Source organism: Erythrolamprus reginae, chromosome 1 (assembly GCF_031021105.1).
Source record: "Erythrolamprus reginae isolate rEryReg1 chromosome 1, rEryReg1.hap1, whole genome shotgun sequence".
NCBI lineage: Eukaryota > Metazoa > Chordata > Lepidosauria > Squamata > Dipsadidae > Erythrolamprus > Erythrolamprus reginae.
The window spans coordinates 244,664,437-244,683,715 of record NC_091950.1 but is presented as its reverse complement, the minus strand read 5'-3'; the positions used below and the strand labels follow the sequence as shown (position 1 = coordinate 244,683,715).

General features: G+C 42.2%; 2 protein-coding genes across 2 annotated transcripts in view; one reads left to right on the top strand and one right to left on the bottom strand.

The window, feature by feature from the left end:
- FGF18 (fibroblast growth factor 18) overlaps positions 1-19,279 on the bottom strand; it is a 170,303-nt gene that overhangs the window by 117,177 nt on the left and 33,847 nt on the right.
- LOC139160433 (tigger transposable element-derived protein 1-like) lies at positions 4,078-6,164 on the top strand. Its single transcript, XM_070738289.1, has 2 exons — positions 4,078-4,533; positions 4,747-6,164. The coding sequence occupies exons 1-2, from the start codon at positions 4,125-4,127 to the stop codon at positions 5,310-5,312; spliced, it is 975 nt and encodes a 324-aa protein (XP_070594390.1). The 5' UTR covers positions 4,078-4,124; the 3' UTR covers positions 5,313-6,164.

Here is a 19,279-nt window from a genome sequence, read left to right as displayed (position 1 = left end):
AGTTCAAATCTCATCACCGGCTCAAGGTTGACTCAGCCTTCCATCCTTCTGAGGTGGGTAAAATGAGGACCTGGATTGTGGGGGCAATAGGCTGGCTCTGTTAAAAAGTGCTATTGCTAACATGTTGTAAGCCTCCCTGTTGTAAGCTTGAAATAGATCTATACTAGTCTCCCTTTATTTCTTTATCAGTTCTTTGCAAGTTTGGAAAATATCCTTGTGTTGTTTATTTGAAGTCCAATATTACACTACTTCATTATTCTTGCAGTCCTCTGATATAAAAGCATTTCATTCCCTCAGAGAGAGAAAAATATTTGTTTTATTAAAATGTTGTTCATATATATACAGTGGTACCTCTACTTAAGAACTTAATTCGTTCCGTGACCAGGTTCTTAAGTAGAAAAGTTTGTAAGTAGAAGCAATTTTTCCCATAGGAATCAATGTAAAAGCAAATAATGCGTGCAAACCCATTAGGAAAGAAATAAAAGCTCTGAATTTGAGTAGGAGGAAGAGGAAGAAGAGGAGGAGGAGAGTCGCTGCCCAGAGCAAAGGGAGCGTTTCTTTTCTCTGGGCGCTGGCAGAGGTTTATTCCCTCTCCAGACGCCCAGAGAAAGGAAAATGCTTCGTTTGCTCTGGGCTGCCAAAGCCTCCTTAAGCACCACCGAAAGGCTCCTCTGGGAGCCCAGAAAAGCCTGAGATGGCTGGGATTAAAGGAGGAATGACAGAAAATTCGCCGGGCCTTTGTGCTGCTCTCAAATTTCCTGGAATTTTTTTTCTGGGCTCGGGTTCTTAAGTAGAAAATGGTTCTAAAGAAGAGGCAAAAAAATCTTGAACACCCGGTTCCTATCTAGAAAAGGTCTTAAGTAGAGGCGTTCTTAGGTAGAGGTACCACTGTATATTGTTGTGGGTGGGTGTACACAAACACACACACACACAAATAAACCTGTACTACATGCACACACAGTAACAGGAAGAAAAGCAATTGGCCATTCCTCCTCTGGGACAAAATGGTGAACGGACATAGCAGGAGGTTGAATGGTCCAAGGGAAAGGCATAATAGCCTGTCCTGTAGTCCAGACTTAATATTTGCAAGCTTTTACCAAATCCAGACAGGATTGCCTTCAAATGGCTTAGAATCAAACCTGCATGAGCATGGGACAGGACAGCTTAAGTGTGATTTTGTTCTCTCTCTGGCTATGATATGTAAATGATAATTGAACAGCCCGAATGTATACATTTTTCTTTCTGCTCTCCCTTTCCTATTTAGAGGCATTGCTGAGCTGCATCAGATCATAGATCCTTACAGCATTTTGGAATACGGATGGGTCTTGAGGAAGAAAAATCACTAGAAACCATTGCAGCTGAACACATTTAGCAGAAGCCCAGAAATGGGGCATCCGTGGAAGAAGAGTTTGACACTTCCTTTTTCTGTGATGGCAGGTGCATCAAGAGTGCTGGGAAGAAATGTTTACATTTTGATGCAGCCAAGGTTGCTGCAAGCAGAGGAGATTTTATCCGATGTTGTGGGAGCGAGATTACGAGCCATGGGGGCACTGTGATTAGAATGCAGTATTTCAGGCTAACACTGCCAGTAGTTTAATCCTGACCAGCTGAAGGTGGACTCAGCCTCCCATCCTTCCGAGATCAGTAAAATGAGGATCCAGATTGTGGGAGGTAATAGGCTGGCTCTGTAAACCGCTTAGAGAGGACTATAAAGCACTGTGAAATGGTATATAAGTCCCATTGCTATTGGTATGTGGGGGTGTATGCATGTTCACTTGTGCAGCCCCCAACCCACTATTTAATACCCCATGTTGCCCCCAGGGCTGAAAATATGGGCCACCTTGCATCTAGAATAGATTATAGATCTGAAGGTCAGCGGTTCAAATCTCATCACCGGCTCAAGGTTGACTCAGCCTTCCATCCTTCCGAGGTGGGTAAAATGAGGACCCGGATTGTGGGGGCAATAGCCTAGCTCTGTTAAAAAGCGCTATTGCTAACATGTTGTAAAGCCCTGAGTCTAAGGAGAAGGGCGGCATAAAAATTGAATAAATAAATAAATAAATAAAATTTTAGCCATGATATAAAGCATTCTCGACAGTTTTGTTATAAAGAATTTACCTATTTTTTTGTAGGGTTATGTGTTTGTCAAACCTATATCTGCATCACTCTGAGATTTTAAATAACTCCACTAGGAAAACCCTATGTATTTTGGTATGCAATTTTCCATGTCATGTGCCAATGTGAACATGACTTCTTCTAATGCATGCATTAAATCTATTCAGCTCTTACTTGAATATATGGTTTTGAATCAGGGAACAGCAGTATAAAATTAAGAGGCGCACAAGCCGAAAGCCAACTGCATTCCAGCTATTAACACATATAAAGTAAAAAGAGAATACATTTTACATTAAGGCAAAGTTCACACAACTTGCTAGCCCTAGGTCTTTTTGATTGGCTTTAATTAAACATGTTGGGGAAACCTCACCTATCTGTGGCTTGTAAACAAAAAATTGCATAAACCCAGTCTACTGTAGTTCATTTAATAAACCATGTGGGGCAAATAATGGCTTAGCATAAATTCAGTCAGGGGCTGCCAGCTCCTCTGTTAACTTTTTCTCTTTCATTCCATGCAGCTAGATGTTTTCCATCCAAGTAGACCATTTTTCTACTGTCAATAAAGCCCTTTCTTGCAGTGATTTGCAGGGTTTTGTTTCGCCTTTGATCTTGAGAAGCAAAGGAGGGGAGTAGAATCCAAATATGTTTAATGGAGGTGTTCAAGGGCCTGGATGAAGCATCCCTTGGACACTCATTTAAGTTTTCCAATATCATTTTTGCAAAAAAAATGTAAAGCAAACAGAAATGTCCAGGCATACATAGCTAGTATGTGACTCATCCTTCCCACCTTACTATCTTTCCTCTCCCTTCCCTTCCCTTTTTTCCTGTAGAAATGTTTCACAGGATAAATTCCTTGGAGGCATGGGCTTGCTCATTTTTATTCAGGAATCTCTAGTCTAGAAGGTCCTTTGTGTGCTGTTGACATGGTTGTCAAGAACAACAACAACATTTATATGAAAACAGTTCACCAGATACTGCCCTCTCTTTTGATTCAGCCCTACTCGCTCAAACTCTGCATCCAAATATTTATGATTCATAGAATCACAGACATGTAGAAAACCAAGGGCAAATACATTGCTAAAAGAGTTGCCTAGCTTATTATGTCTATTTCAAGGAAAGAAGAATCTACCAACTTTATAATCAAGAAATGGGCAACCTAAATCAGGCTTCTTCACTTCAATTAATGACAATGGATTGTGTGACTACAACCTGCACAATCCATCGCCATTTGCCATAATGGTTGGCTACTGAAACTCCAAAACATTTTAAAGACATCAGATTCCCAACCTCTCCTCTAATTGTGAATATATAGCTAACTGTTCTCCCACCATCAAACATGTTCTGATTCTTCAGCCAGAATCTCTAATTTTGTAGCAAACCTTTTACCCCTTACCCTGCCTTTCAGGGCAACACAGAAGACTTTTTTGCCATCGCCCTTCCATAAATTAATAGCACTTCAGGTAGCATGTCCCCCTTTATAACATTCAATTTTGCAGATTAAGGGTAAGGTTTTTTTCATTAGACATAAGATATCCCTATCTTTCTTGTGCTTTACTGAACATAATCTACAGGAAGTCCTCAATTTATCACCACAATTGAGACCAGAAAATTCAACATTAAATAGTGTAGTGTATCTTAAACCAAGTATGCTAAACAAATGGTCTTAAGAATTGCCTGTTAAAGTATAGTGTTCAGAATTAAGCACTGTACTTTAAAATGGTTGCAAGAATTTTCAAAGCAAATATTTGAAATAATGATATATTGTAAATTTCTCTTTTTAGAAAACAGTGATTCCTCGATTTGCGCGTTCTCGATTAGCGCGAAACGCTGCAACGCGATTTTTCAAAAAATATTAATTAAAAAATAAGTCCGCGTTTTTTTTCCTACACCACGGTTTTTCCCGCCCGATGACGTCATACTGATTGCTGATTGGCCAAAATCTCGACCAATCGTTGCAAACGCAAAAAAAAGCTTTGCAACTGTTGGAACTTGTTCAGACTTGTTGGAAGATGCCTACTAAACGTTGCACACGGAGTGGAGGCGGCGACGCTAAAAAGACCAGGAGGATACTCACAATTAAAGAGAAAATTGACATTTTGGACATGCTGAAAGGGGGACGCTCTTATGCAGATGTTGGTCGGCAGTATGGGATCAACGAATCGAGTGTGCGAACCATTCGGGACGACGAGAAAAAGATAAGGCAAAGTTCTCTGATGGCATTCAACAAGGCTGCAAAAAGAATGGTGACGCCTAGAAACAAACGGCTTATGAAGATGGAAGCTGCTTTGTCCCTGTGGGTACAAGACTGCCGCAAAAAGAGCATTGCTTTGGATACCAACACTATAAGGACCAAGGCCCAGCAATTGTACAACCGTCTTGAAGACACAGAAGGAGGCGATGCAGATGAGGGAAACGCAGGTAAGGGCTGGGGTTTTTTATTCTGTCATTACATACTGTATTTAAGTGTTTTTTAAGGAAGGAGCAGGGAAGGAGGGAAGGAGGGAGGGAGGAAGGAGGGAGGGAAGGAGGGAGGGAGAGAAGGGAAGGAGGGAAGGAGGTGGGCATTTACTCTGTATGCTTTCATTCAAGTCACTTCTCTCTCCCTTTCCTGTCATTCTTCTGCTTCTTCAGCCCCAGCCACATTCACAGCAAGCAAAGGGTGGTTTGAGAAATTTCAACGGCGCTATGGCCTGAAGAGTGTGTCATTGCATGGAGAAGCTGCCTCAGCAGATACAGGTGCAGCAGAAAACTTTGTCCAGCGCACGTTTAAAGACCTAATTGCAGAAGGGGGCTACCTTCCAGAACAGGTGTTCAACATGGACGAAACAGGCCTGTTCTGGAAGAGGATGCCTTCAAGGACTTTCTTGATGCAAGATGAAGCCAAAGCCCCTGGCTTTAAGGCCATGAAAGATCGAGTGACTTTGATCATGTGTGGGAATGCAGCAGGCTTTTTGCTGAAGCCAGGGCTAATCTATAAGTCACGAAATCCAAGAGCCCTCAAGAACAGAAACAAGAATTCATTGCCAGTGTACTGGATGCATAATCCTAAAGCATGGATTACAAAACCCCTCACGCGGGATTGGTTTCATCAGTGCTTCATCCCACAGGTGGAGGTGTATTTGGCTCGCAAAGGACTCGATTTCAAAGTGCTTCTCCTAATGGACAATGCTGGCGGCCATGATCACCTGGACCATTAACATGATGGGGTGCAAGTTGAATTCTTGCCACCAAACACCACATCGCTTATCCAGCCGATGGATCAAGGTATTATCCGTGCATTTAAGGCACTGTACACGCGCAATTCTCTTGGAAGCATCGTGGAAGCAATGGATGCTGATGACAACTTCACATTGAAGGCCTACTGGCGTCAGTACACAATTGCATCTTGTCTGAAGAACATTCAGAATGCCTTGATGGATATGAAGACACAGACAATGAATGCCTGCTGGAGGAAATTGTGGCCAGAAGTGGTGCATGATTACAAGGGATTTGCTCCCGAAGAAATCCAAGATGCTGCAGTCCAGACCTCTGTGAAGCTGGCACAGGCACTGGGTGGAGAAGGCTTCGTTGACATGACACCAGAGGAAGTCAATGGTTTGCTTGATGAGCATGGCCTACCGCTGACAGACAAAGATCTGGAGGAGCTGACCAGGTCAGCGAGTGAAGAAGAGGAGGAAGCGGAAGCTGAAGAAGCTGAGGAAGAAGAAGATGTTGGCCTAACGCTTGAGCGGCTTGCAGAACTGAACAGAACTGCTGCACATCTGCAACACATGGTGGAACTTTGGGATCCCAACATGACTCGCTCTATACAGTTTAACGCCTCCCTTGACAACATCTTTGCACCATACAGATCCATGTTAGGCCAGAAAAAGAAACGGCGCCAACAACTGCCCATGACCATGTTTGTCACAAAAACCAAGAGGTCTGTCACACCATCACCTGCAGCGTCCATTGTAGAAATGGTGATAGAAGAAGATCCCTAGTTATCCCAGTTATGCTAACCCCCACCCCACCCCAAAAAATGTAAATAAATATGTTATTGTTCATAACTTAAGAGTCTTATTCAATGTGTACAGTAATGGTAATTAAGGGGATGGGAAATGGTAATTTATGGGTTAAAAGTGTTGGGACTGAGTGGCACACAGTACTGTACATACTGTACAGAAGAATGAATGAATGAATGACTGAGTGAATGAATGAAATTCAAACACAGGTGAGGGCTGGGGGGTTTTATTCTGTCATTACACAGTACAGTACAGTTACAGTTTAAGTGCTTTTTGAGAAAGGAGGGAGAGAAGGGAGGGAGAGAAGGGAAGGAGGGAAGGAGGGAGGGAAGGAGGGAGGGAGAGAAGGGAAGGAGGGAAGGAAGGAGGGAGGGAAGGAGGGAAGGAGGGAGGGAGAGAAGGGAAGGAAGGAGGGAGGGAGAGAAGGGAAGGAGGGAAGGAAGGAGGGAGGGAGAGAAGGGAAGGAGGGAAGGAAGGAGGGAGGGAAGGAGAGAAGGGAAGGAAGGAGGGAGGGAGGGAGGGAGAGAAGGGAAGGAGGGAAGGAAGGAGGGAGGGAGAGAAGGGAAGGAGGGAGGGTTGCCATTGCCATTGCCGCCAGCGCTGCCCCAAGAAAGCCGGTGAGAGGAAGGAAGGAGGGAAGGAGGGAGGGAGAGAAGGGAAGGAGGGAGGGTTGCCATTGCCATTGCCGCCAGCGCTGCCCCAAGAAAGCCGGTGAGAGGAAGGAAGGAGGGAAGGAGGGAGGGAGAGAAGGGAAGGAGGGAAGGAGGGAGGGTTGCCATTGCCATTGCCGCCAGCGCTGCCCTGTGGGTAGCGGCGAGGAGCCCGGAAAAATCACCATTGCATTGCCAGCCTCCGAACTTGCGTCGCTCCACCTTCTGTGCATGTGCGGCCATGGAACAAAGGGCGCGCATGCGCAGATGGTGTTTTTACTTCCGCATCCAGTATAACGCGGAAATCGGTTAGCGCGGGAGGTCTTGGAACGTAACCCCCGCGCTAACCGAGGGATCACTGTATCTCTTTTCATAATCAATATTTGCCGCAATATTGCAAAATAGATTAAAGGAGTCTCCCACAGTACTGACTGGGAAGAGGAGAGATGGGAAGAGCTATGTTTGCCTAAAGCCATTACTGAATTCAAGGCAGAGATGTGAGAGACTGAAAAGTTCCCCAATATCAAAAATTCAAAAGATACTCAAGGTCCTTGGCAAGGGGGCAGGGGCGGTAGCCAATCTGAAACACCAGCACTCTATCAGAGCTGCATTTGCAGAGATTAGCCAGTTTGTCCCCAAGCAGCAAACCAGTTTAACCAGTCTACGAACCCAACCAGCCAGCCATAGACCAGTAGAAATGGAGTTGAAGTTTTCAATGAAACACAGCAGCAGTAGGAAGTTGTGGAAAAAATATATTTACTTCTTTACACTACTACTACTAATACTATTTATACTGTACATACAATAAACTAGTATCTTACTAGTACCTTGCTACAACTATCTTAGTTCAATACCTCACAGGAGCCAACTTATACAGCATTACAGCTTCTTCAGAGCACACTTCTCACGAACAGCAACAGCACACAGCTAACAGCGAACAGACAAAGAGCTCTTGCCTAGTTAAATACTTTTCACATAATTGCTAGGTTGCTGCACGCTCAACTACCTCAGAATGATTCAGCATTCTTAACTTGGGCCTACTTTCTGCATTATGATATTACCTTGGGCTTTTTAATTCCTGACACACTCTATAAATTCTTAATTTGTGGCAGTGAATCTCTTTAGCTAGGTTTGGACACTGAATCATATGGTTTGCTCAATACCCTTTTTACACCTTGTGCTAAGCCATATAGCCTATTTCATAACACACAGTAGCTGGGTTCACAGAACAAGCCAAGCCAAAGCAAAACAAGTGATGTTATGCCTTGTTGCAGTGGTGAAACCAGTATGTGGAATGCAAACTTTTCAATTATGGCTACAGTCCTATGCATGTTAAAATCAACTCAGAAATAAGTCCCACTGACTACATGGAACTTACTCATTCTATGTATGCTTAGGAATGAGGTGTCATAGTGTTACATTCATATATCCATATATATATCACCCAGTAGTTTAAATCAGAGGCATACAATCTGAGACTGATGATTACACGTGGCCTTCATTAAACTTAAATATATTCTTCCCTGTCAATGTTCTTCCAAATATTCTCACTGTATTGTAATAATTGATCTGATTAGAAGAGAAAAGCAATGAAATGCATAGTAGATAATCATATTAAATCTAACATTATTTAGGAAATCAAATTGTCTACTTTTTAGAATGCAGGGTTAGGAGACTGATCTAGGACATCCCTTAACTTTAAAGTAAAACTTTTTGAAATAAAAATGTCTCATAGCTCTTTGTTTTTCTCCACATTATATTTCTGCTTCCCATTTTGTCATTGTTTAATCATTTTCCCCTCCAACAGTCTTCTCCAGCTAGGACATTCTAGATGTTTTGATTACAGATCTAATCTTCTTGAATCAATATTAAAAATAAATGCAAATGCTATGCAACAAATAAACCAATAAAATATATAAAATCTCATATTTTTTTAAAAGGCAAAAGTCTGGGAATGCCTATCCTTTTTTTTCCACCTGTGAATGTAACAGACATGGGTTGATGGGAGTAACTTTAGAAGTGTAATAATCTTGTGGATGCCCTCAATAGGGGGAAGCACGTGATCAGAGCCACTTGCAATGAAAGGATTGGAAAACTGTCATAAGGACTACAAGCAATTCTTTCTGGAAATGGTAATCCCAAATATCTGGTGGGCACAAAGTTGGAAACGGCAGTTATTTAACCCAGGCAAACACAGCAATAACTGTTTGGTTCCATACATACCCGAAGCACTGGATCTTATGGCATCTCTAACATTAACATGCCTGTTGTGGCAAAAAGTTATGGATAAACTTGCTGGAGGAAAGCATGGCATTCTCCATGCAAAAGAAGTTTCTTGCTAAACATGAAAGCTGTGGTTTTGATGGTGGAGCCACACTCTTATGCCAAGCCTAGCAAGTCAAATAAAGTTATCCCTTACTAAAATATTTGTACCAGCCCACAGCCTGTTTTTATGAATGGCTAAGAATCATGTCAGCCCACATGGTTTCAGGCCTTCCTCTCAGTGATTGAGCTCCTCTTCAAGTTACTCAAATTGCATGGGAAAAGGACCAAGTGTTATTAACTAATCTCGCTCCTGAGAATTGTGGGGTTTTGGTGGGTTGGTGATTTTTTCGCAAGACCAGACAGTTCTTTGCAATCATGGAATCATAGGAAACCTTGAAAGTCTTTTAGTTCAACTCCCAAGCCCAAAGAGCTTATCCCATCCCAGATATATGGCTGTCCAATTTTTTCTTGAAAACCTCCAACAACGCCAGGAGATAGCGGTTTCTGACGGTCAGGAAATCTGTCCTTAGTTCCATGTTGGATCTCTCTTTAATCAACTTCCACCCATTGCTATTTGTCCTGCCCACAAGTGCTTTGAAGAATAAGTCAATCCCCTCTTTTCTATTATGTCCTTCAAATACTGGAAAGGCTGCTATTGTGTCACCCTTAATTCTTTTCTTCCGGAGGTAGACATACCTACCGTATTTTTTGGAGTATAAGACGCACTTTAGTTTTGGGGGAGGAAAATGGGAGTGGGGGAATCTGCCTACCAGGTATTCATCTGGCTAGCATTCTTAGTCTGGTTGGCTTCAGCACATTATTTTTTCCCTGGTTAGGGCTTATTCGGAGAGAGTAACAATGAAAGAGCCTGTAAGTCAATAAGGGCTGGGAACATCATTAGGGCTGGAAAAAAACATTCTTTGGAGAGAGTAATAATGAAAAAGCCTGCAAGGTAAGAGCTGGAAAGATCGTTAGCACCTAGTTAGGGCTGAAAAAAAACCTTCAAAAAAGGTACATTCAGAGTATAAGATGCACCCAAATTTCCAGCCTCTTTTAGGGAGGAAACAGGTGCATTTTATACTCCGAAAAATACGGTAGTTCCCTTAACATCACATGGTTTAACCTCCAGACCTCATTTTCATCATTATTAATCTTCTCTGCTCTCATTCTAGAATCTCAGTATCTTTTTCTATTGTGAATGCAGTATTCCAAGTGTGGCCTCAACAATCTAGAGTGTAGGATCTAGAGTAGTACTATCACTTCTTGTAATCTTGATGTTATCTTTAGTAAGGGATAAATTTAATAAGAGATAACTGCATCGACCTTTTTAGGCACCTGCAGCATATGCTGGCTCATACTTAAGCAGTGGTCCACTAGGACATCTAGATCCTATTTATAGTTCCTACTATAAATGGCAGGTAACACATACTATTCTATGCCTATGCATTTTCCTGCTTAAGTAAAGTAAGTAAACCTTACTTTTCTAAACTGCATCTTGTAAGATAAGGCTGAATGCTCAAAACTGTCAAGATTCTTCTGAATCCCGAGTCTTTCTTCCAAAGTGTTGGTAATTCTCCCCAGTTTGGTGTCATCTGCAAATTTGATGAGTCCCTTTATGTAGTTCATTTATGAAATTATTGAAGAGCACTGCCCCAAGACAGAACCTTGAGGCACCACGCTGCATGTTTTCTTCCACAGAAATGTAGTTCCATTGAGAACTGCATGATACATGTGGTTGGTCAGCCAATTGCAAATCCATCTGGTATTGGTGCTGTCTATCCCACACAATTCTATCTGACCAAGAAGTAGGTTGTAATGTATATTATCAAATGCAATAAGGTTTGTCTGGCACCATCTAACAAACCCATGCTGATTTCTAATGATTGTTTTGTACATTTTGTTTTGCCACTTTGATTACTTTTTCCAGGATTTTCCCAGGTATTGATGTCAGCCTGATTGGTCTGTAGTTTCCAGGATCAATTCTAGCAAAAAGCTGCAGCAATACTGTATGAAGAAATCTGCAATTTGTTTTTTTTTAATCATGAAACCTATCAACAATCTCTGTATATAAACAAAGCAACAAAGCAAGCAACAAATATTGAACAAAATAGCAGTACTGATAATAATTGGCCAGGGCCTGCACTAGGATTCCCACAGCTTTTCTGGCTGGCTGGCTGTGAACTGATCCAGCTAAAGTCAATGGAGACGCTGTGCTGGAACTTTATGAAAAGCAGCTACCTAACTTTGGCACTATTCAGATACTTGGCATGTATTTCATTCTGCTTCAAACCGCAGATATTAAAACACTTGAAAAACACAACTATTATCATTCTTATCATACGACCTATAAAACCAGATATTTTGCTAATAGGCCTGTGAGCTCTTCTTTCAGCAGTCACCCCTAAAATGAGTCAGCAACTCCATCTTTAGGGCTACTTGGGTAGCAGCAGCACCCATCTGAACAAAGGTGACTCAATTAGAAGGGAGGAAGAGTCAGCCTTAAGCGGGTACTCACTTTGAGGAGCTAATCCCATACAGCTCTCGCACCTTCATCGGGACAGTGATCCCAATTCTATTGTAAACGTTCACCTCCTGTGCCAAATGTTGTTGTCTGAAACCCACAATGAACACAACAGCAAACATATTGCTTTTCTTTTCGTTGAGAAAATGCCATTTTCATCGCTGTTGGTTGTATGTCTACGAGTTTACGGAGAGGGGCGGCATACAAATCAAATAAATAATAATAATAATGTCATTAGGAGTGAAAATAAGCAGAGTGCAATCAGTGTTTCCTTTCATTTACTTATTTATTAATTTGATTATTGGATTATGTTTATTTAATGGTTTGATTGACCGACTGAGCCTCCATATATCGCTCAGCAGGTACTGTTAATACTGTACATCAGCCAAAAGGCATTGGTCATGAATAAACCGGGCTGGAGTACAGAACTGGACAGGTTAAACTGCAGAGGCAACACTGGCTTGGAGACAAAATGAGCTCTCTTCCCAGGCCAATTTCTGTTGGCAAAGTGTGGCTAGGCTCTCACCCAAGTCTTTAAAGTGAAGAAGAGAGCGGGGCCAAGCTAAACAAATCTTTACCCCAGTAGACTGAAAAAGGGATGAATTGTATATGGGTGGAATGGGGGAAATAAATAGATGGGAGGGTAGATGAACTGAGTAGGGAAGAGATCTCCATTAGAGAACGATCACATCTCAATTCTGCATTGTGCATACTTTTTTTTTTCCACGCACAGCAGGCCAGAGAACTGGGCCCTTCAGCTATCTCGTTTCAATAAACGGAATAAGGTGGATATTCTTCGTGGCTATCCCCAGTGTTTGTATTTACTGAATTTCTCTTCCATGACATCCCTGGGTACACATAAATAAATAGCCAATGTATTTTCCCCTTAAAAGAGTCTGAAGAATTTGCAGGGCAGTCTATCTTCCCAGCAGCTATTTGAGCTTGATTTCATTGCTGTAAATTATTTCTTTATGTAATAATTGTTATTATTTAGATAGAAACATAGAAACATAGAAGACTGACGGCAGAAAAAGACCTCATGGTCCATCATGGTCCAGCCGCCCCGAGTTTTCGGAGAGGGGCGGCATACAAATCCAAATAATAAATAATAATAAATAAATCTAGTCCGCCCTTATACTATTTCCTGTATTTTATCTTACAATGGATATACAGTATGTTTATCCCAGGCATGTTTAAATTCAGTTACTGTGGATTTACCAACCACGTCTGCTGGAAGTTTGTTCCAAGGATCTACTACTCTTTCAGTAAAATAATATTTTCTCATGTTGCCTTTGATCATTCCCCCAATTAATCTCAGATTGTGTCCCCTTGTTCTTGTGTTCACTTTCCTATTAAAAACACTTCCCTCCTGAACCTTATTTAACCCTTTAACATATTTAAATGTTTCGATCATGTCCCCCCTTTTCCTTCTGTCTGTTCTATCTTTCCTCCAGGAGCTCAAAGCAATATGCATAGCATTCCTTGCTAATTCCCCCCCACCCAAAAAAGACAAAATAATTGGTCCGAAGATCACCAGTGAGTTTCTGTGGTTGAGGGTAAATGCACACCTGGGCTTTCCAATCCTAGTCCTCCACCATCTTGGTATTATTGACAAATATCACAGAACCATATAAATGCCAACTTAGAACCTGTGGCTTACCCTCTCATTAAGAGTGAGGGCAGCAATATTTCCTTTTAGCAATTAAACCATCTAATGCAATGCTCTCTACGTGGGGCTACCTTTGAAGAATGTTCGGAAACTTCAGATCGTCCAAAATGCAGCCACGCGAGCCATATTGGGCCTTCCAAGACATGCCCATATCTCGTCATCACTCCGCGGACTGCATTGGCTGCTGATCTGTTTCTGGACACAATTCAAAGTGTTGGTTATGACCTATAAAGCCCTACATGGCATAGGACAAGGCTATCTCCGAGACCGCCTTCTGCTGCACAAATCCCAGTGTCCGGTCAGGTCCCACAGAGTTGGTCTCCTTAGGTCCCATCAACCAAACAATGTCGGCTGGCAAGACCTAGGGGAAGAGCCTTCTCTGTGGGGGGGCTGGCCCTCTGGAATCAGCTCTCCCCGGAGATTCGCACTGCCCCCACCTTCCTCACCTTCCGAAAGAGTTTAAAAACTCATCTTTGCCGCCAGGCCTGGGGTCATTAGACCTTCCACCCTGACAAATGAATGTTTCTTAGTATGATTGTTGAAGGAATTGTTACTGGAAGTTTTTTTTAAAAAATTAGAATTTTAAGGATTGCTTTTTATGTATATTAATTGGATTGTTTACTACTGTCTCTTTTATATGCTGTGAGCCGCCCCGAGACCTCGGAGAGGGGCAGCATACAAATCCAATTAAACTTGAAAATATACCAGTGACGGCAAACAATTTTTGGTTCACGTACCAAAAGAGGGTGTGTGGGTGTGCTAGCATGCATGCACATGCCCTCACCCCTCCCCTCCCCCTGCATACGCAACCCCACGCTACCTCACGCATGCGCACAATCCCTCCCATCCCCATGCATGTGCAGAGGCCTCACTGAAGCCTGAGACGTGAAAAAAATGGCCAAACGTGCAAACAGGAAGTTTGGAAAAACGGACTTCCTGTTTGCCTGTTGTGCTGTTTTTTGCACTCTGGAGGGTTCAGGGAAGCTTCCTGAAGCATCCATAGGGTGAAATTGTCTTTCCAAAGGCCAAAAATCAGCTGGACAACACGCACAAGCGCACTGGAGCTGACATAGGGCAATGTCCCATGTGTCCTCCAATATGGCTCCACGTGCCACCCGTGGCACATGTGCCATAGGTTCGCCATCATGGCTCTATACTAAGCATCCATTTACTCTTCCCAGTTAGCACTGAGGTTAATTGGCCGTTAAAGTTAATAAGGATTTAAAAGCATCAGCTCTTTTTCCAGCTGCAGCAATAGATCACTATTTCAAGAGGAAGCCAAGACATGAATCGTTGTTAATGTTGGATTCCCTGGCTATTGGCCAATTCTGCCTAGAACCAGCAAGTGCTAGAGACCACCAAAATTTCCATTTGCTTGCTGTTAAACAGTGGTTAAGTACACACTTCATTCCCATTACTTCCTTTTTAAAATACACATGGAAAGGATCTCATAAGCTACTTGCTGAAATGAAGTTCACCTGCCTTTGCCTTAGCATGCTGACCCCAGCCAGTTATGATTTAATTAGTCAATCACAGTTACACAAAACTATGGCTTATGGTAATGTGTGAAAGAGCCACACAGTAACTCATCAACTTACATGAGGGGGAAAATAACCCGAATCTAAGTCCAAATTAAACAGGGGGAAAATGAAACCAAATAGAATGCCACCTACACACATACTTCAGTCTCCTGCAGAACTATCTCAGAGGCAGAGTCAACCCTAGCATTAGGCAAATACTGAACAAAGGGGAGGAGAAAAATAGTGACAAACCTCTGGCTATTCCTCCCATTGGAAAATAAAAGTCTGCCCAGCCCATTTTTTTGAACAAAAACTGGTGTTTTTGCGTCCCCCCCAGCCCCAGGAGCACTTTGCAAGCCTCCAAAAATGGGACACAGGAATGGGGTTTTGGGAGGCCAAAAATGGTTGTATTCGGTGTATAAGATGCACCGACATTTCCACCCTGTTTTAGGAGTGAAAAAGGTGCATCTTATACTCTGAAAAATATGATATCCTACTTCAAATACATTATGCAAAAACCTAGTTCTCTAGAGAAAGCTCTAATGCTGGGAAAGGTGAGAGGGAAGAGAAGAGGCTGACTGACCAGCATCAAGATACTGTAGATCAGTGATTCTCAACCTTTCTAGTGCCACGGCCCCTGAATACAGTTCCTCATATTGTGGCAGCCCCCAACCATAAGTCTAGCAGCAATTCTCCCCACAGAGCTTTAAGCTGATTGGTAGGGAGGTCAGAGGTACATGCCTACTGTAAACACCTGATTGGTCGGATTGTAAAAATATGTTCCAAGGCACCAAAATAGAAGCTTTAGTTCCTAACACCATGGGAAATTTGTCTTTTCTCATTATCTTAGGCGACCCCTGTGAAATGGTCATTTGACCCCCAAAGGGGTCCCGACCCCCAGATTGAGAACCACTGCTGTAGATGGACTCACTTACAATGATGATGAATGCGTTTTTGGAAGAACTGAAGGATTCTGTGGGTCATCATAGAGAAAAAATTTCTGATGGTGCAGAATCAATCGATCAATCTTTGACAAGATTGGTTAAGTGGTTTTGGGGGGGACTTGTTCTGGACTGCCAGGCTTTGGCAGTAAGTATTTACAATGCAGGAGTTGCTTTTTCAGGATTTTCAGAACCTTCTGATCTTTTTTTTCTTGGAGGACTTTATCAGTATAAACAATGAGTCATTTATTTTTTCCCGTACTACATTTTAATTCTATGACGAGAAGAAGGAAGCATGCAAATAAACTCAAAAATAATCCCACCTTACTTATGCAAGGTTCCAAGACAACTTGGAGAAATGCTTTAATGGGCTTTCAATGTTCATCGGTCCTTGAAAGCTTTTCAGAAACCTGTGTAGTTCTTGTTTTCCGAATTTGATATTTAAGCAAAATTGGGGTTTGCTTCACATGATTTGACATTTAAGCACAACTGTCTCTATTCACAGTTTGTTTTAACCATCTAGGGTTGATCTCCAGGGGCCTCCAACTACAATTCCTATAATCCACAGCCAGCATGTAAAACCCTAAACACTGCATGAGTCACTGGGACACACCCAATGCATTTTGGTTAGAATATTGGGTTTCTCCCTCTATTGATTACAATGGGACTGTTTGTTATTCTGATCTCACCTAAAAGGAAGTCCTAACAATCGAACAGAGGTCGTGACCATAGGGTCACGTACCAGCATTACATCAATCATAATTTATTTTACAGATGATCAATACTAACTTGTGCTGTATAATAGACAGTGCTGTAGTACAAGGCCCCTGGTAATTAAGGCCAAGCAAAAGGACCTCTGTCCTTTTATATCTTACATGGCAAATCATAATCCAAGCATAACACCTAATGAAATTTGTTAACTGGTTTGTTGATGTTATTCTGCTGTGTTCTTGCATATCTGTCATATAAAGATACTTATCGTTGTTTTTCCATTTAACGGCTATCTCTGTTTTAGCAGCTGTTTCATTTTATAAGAATCCTACAGCAGATAATTAAATTTACTCAGGCAGCTGACAGGAGGGATACTGGATCTAATGGAATTCCATATATTGTTATCTCTTTGATTGCACCAGTGATTTAAGATTTAAGTTTTCTGCATTATAGTTCAAGCAATTTCACCAGATATGGCTGTAGGCCCAGTCAGCATTTGATGAGCCTATTAAACAGTTGACAGAATTTGAAGTTGTAATGTAACCAAGGAAAAATAATTGCTATGTTTTAACTTCATAACTTACAGTACAGCAAAAGTGATGTTAATTCAAATTGCACCAGAGTTAGTACTTGATGCATACTTTTTTAACGTGAATTCTTTTCATAGTGTTTACTTTACAAATACCAATGAGAATTCTCAACAAATACAATAGTTTTCTTGATTATTATTTTTAAGTTGTGATTAGTATTTAAGTTAAAAGGGCAAACTAGGACAAATACTTAGAGACATATATTATTTTAGAACTTGAATCATTAGACAAAATCCTACTGTTTCATTCTACTTCACTAGAAAATAAAATACTTTTCTTTAGTAAAAAGATATATCCAGCCTCCAATTGCTTTAAGATAACTGACGAGGCTGAATTTATACAGCTATCTAAATAATTTTTAAGTCAACATTTTAAACTAGATTTACACAAATACAATTTAATGTGGAAAAAGCCCATTACCTGGGAAACTTCCTATGCCTGATTGGTTGTGTTTAAATGCACTTATAAATGTATAATCAATACAGGTTGATAATACGTATGTGGATATTAATGGAAATCCTATCCGGGCCACTAATGTTGTGCCTGTGAGCCTTACTACGCAAATGAACAGATATGAATATTTAAATAGTCAGGAGACTGTGATAAGCTTGTATGGAAAATATTTTTGCTGAACATCTTTCATAAATTAATGGCCTTGCCATTTAAGAATACTATTATCACCTGTTCTCCTCATCTATTCCAAAATTTCTATGTCTTCAGCAATATTTCCCAACAGTATAATGGACAGGCTAACACAAACATTAAAGATTCTTCCGCACTGTCATTACTCAATATTTAGTTGGGGGTTTATTTCAAATACCGGATTCCATTCAGATCCTGTTTTTTGAAAAAGAAGGCAATTCTACTTCAGGCACTAATTGCAGAAATCAACTCCCAACTAAAGCAAACCTTATTCAATTCAATTCAATTCAATTCAATTCAATTCAATTTATTGGATTTATATGCCGCCCCTCTCCGAAAACTCGGGGCGGCTAACAACAGTCATGAACAATATACAGTAAAAATCCAATACTAAAAACTAACTTAAAACCCCTTAATATATAAAACCAGCATACATACAAACATACCATACATACAGTTGTAACAGCCTAGGGGGAGAAGAAATCTTAATTCCCCCATGCCTGGCGGCAGAGGTGGGTTTTGAGTAGCTTACGAAAGGCAAGGAGGGTAGGGGCAGTTCTAATCTCTGGGGGGAGTTGGTTCCAGAGGGCCGGGGCCGCCACAGAGAAGGCTCTTCTCCTGGGTCCCGCCAAGTGGCATTGTTTCGTTGACGGGACCCGGAGAAGAACTGGCCGCTGGGATTCGTGCAGCAGAAGGCGGTTCCTGAGGTAATCTGGTCCGGTGCCATGAAGGGCTTTATAGGTCATAACCAACACTTTGAATTGTGACCAGAAACTGATCGGCAACCAATGCAGACTGCGGAGTGTTGGTGTGACATGGGCAAATTTAGAGAAGCCCATGATTGCTCTCACAGCTGCATTCTGCACGATCTGAAGTTTCCGAACACTTTTCAAAGGTAGCCCCATGTAGAGACCGTTACAGTAGTCGAGCCTTGAGGTGATGAGGGCATGAGTGACTGTGAGCAGTGACTCCCGGTCCAAATAGGGTCGCAACTGGTGCACCAAGCAAACCTGGGTGAACGCCCCCCTCGCCACAGCTGAAAGATGTTTCTCTAATGTGAGCTGTGGATCGAGGAGGATGCCCGAGTTGCAAACCCTCTCTGAGGGGGTCAATGTTTCTCCCCCCAGGGTAATGGACGGACAGATGGAATTGTCCTTGGGAGGCAAGACCCACAGCCACTCCGTCTTGTCTGGATTGAGTTTGAGTTTGTTGACACCCATCCAGGCCCCAACAGCCTCCAGGCACCGGCACATCACTTCCACTGCTTCATTGACTGGACATGGGGTGGAGATGTATAGCTGGGTATCATCGGCATATTGATGATACCTCACCCCATGCCCTTGCATGATCTCACCCAGCGGTTTCATGTAGATGTTAAATAGCAGGGGGGAGAGGACCGACCCCTGAGGCACCCCACAAGGGAGAAACCTAGAGGTCGACCTCTGACCCCCCACTAACACCGACTGCGACCGACCGGAGAGGTAGGAGGAGAACCACTGAAGAACAGTGCCCCTCACTCCCAACCCCTCCAGCCGGCGCAGAAGGATACCATGGTCGATGGTATCGAAAGCCGCTGAGAGGTCAAGAAGCACCAGGACAGAGGACAAGCCCCTGTCCCGGGCCGGCCAGAGATCATCCATCAATGCGACCA

Excerpts from the sequence above, each read along its gene's own strand:
- LOC139160433 (XM_070738289.1), top strand. The coding sequence starts at position 4,125 with ATGCCTACTAAACGTTGCACACGGAGTGGAGGCGGCGACGCTAAAAAG. Across the intron at positions 4,534-4,746 it reads TGCAGATGAGGGAAACGCAG|CCCCAGCCACATTCACAGCA; the intron begins GTAAGGGCTGGG and ends CTGCTTCTTCAG.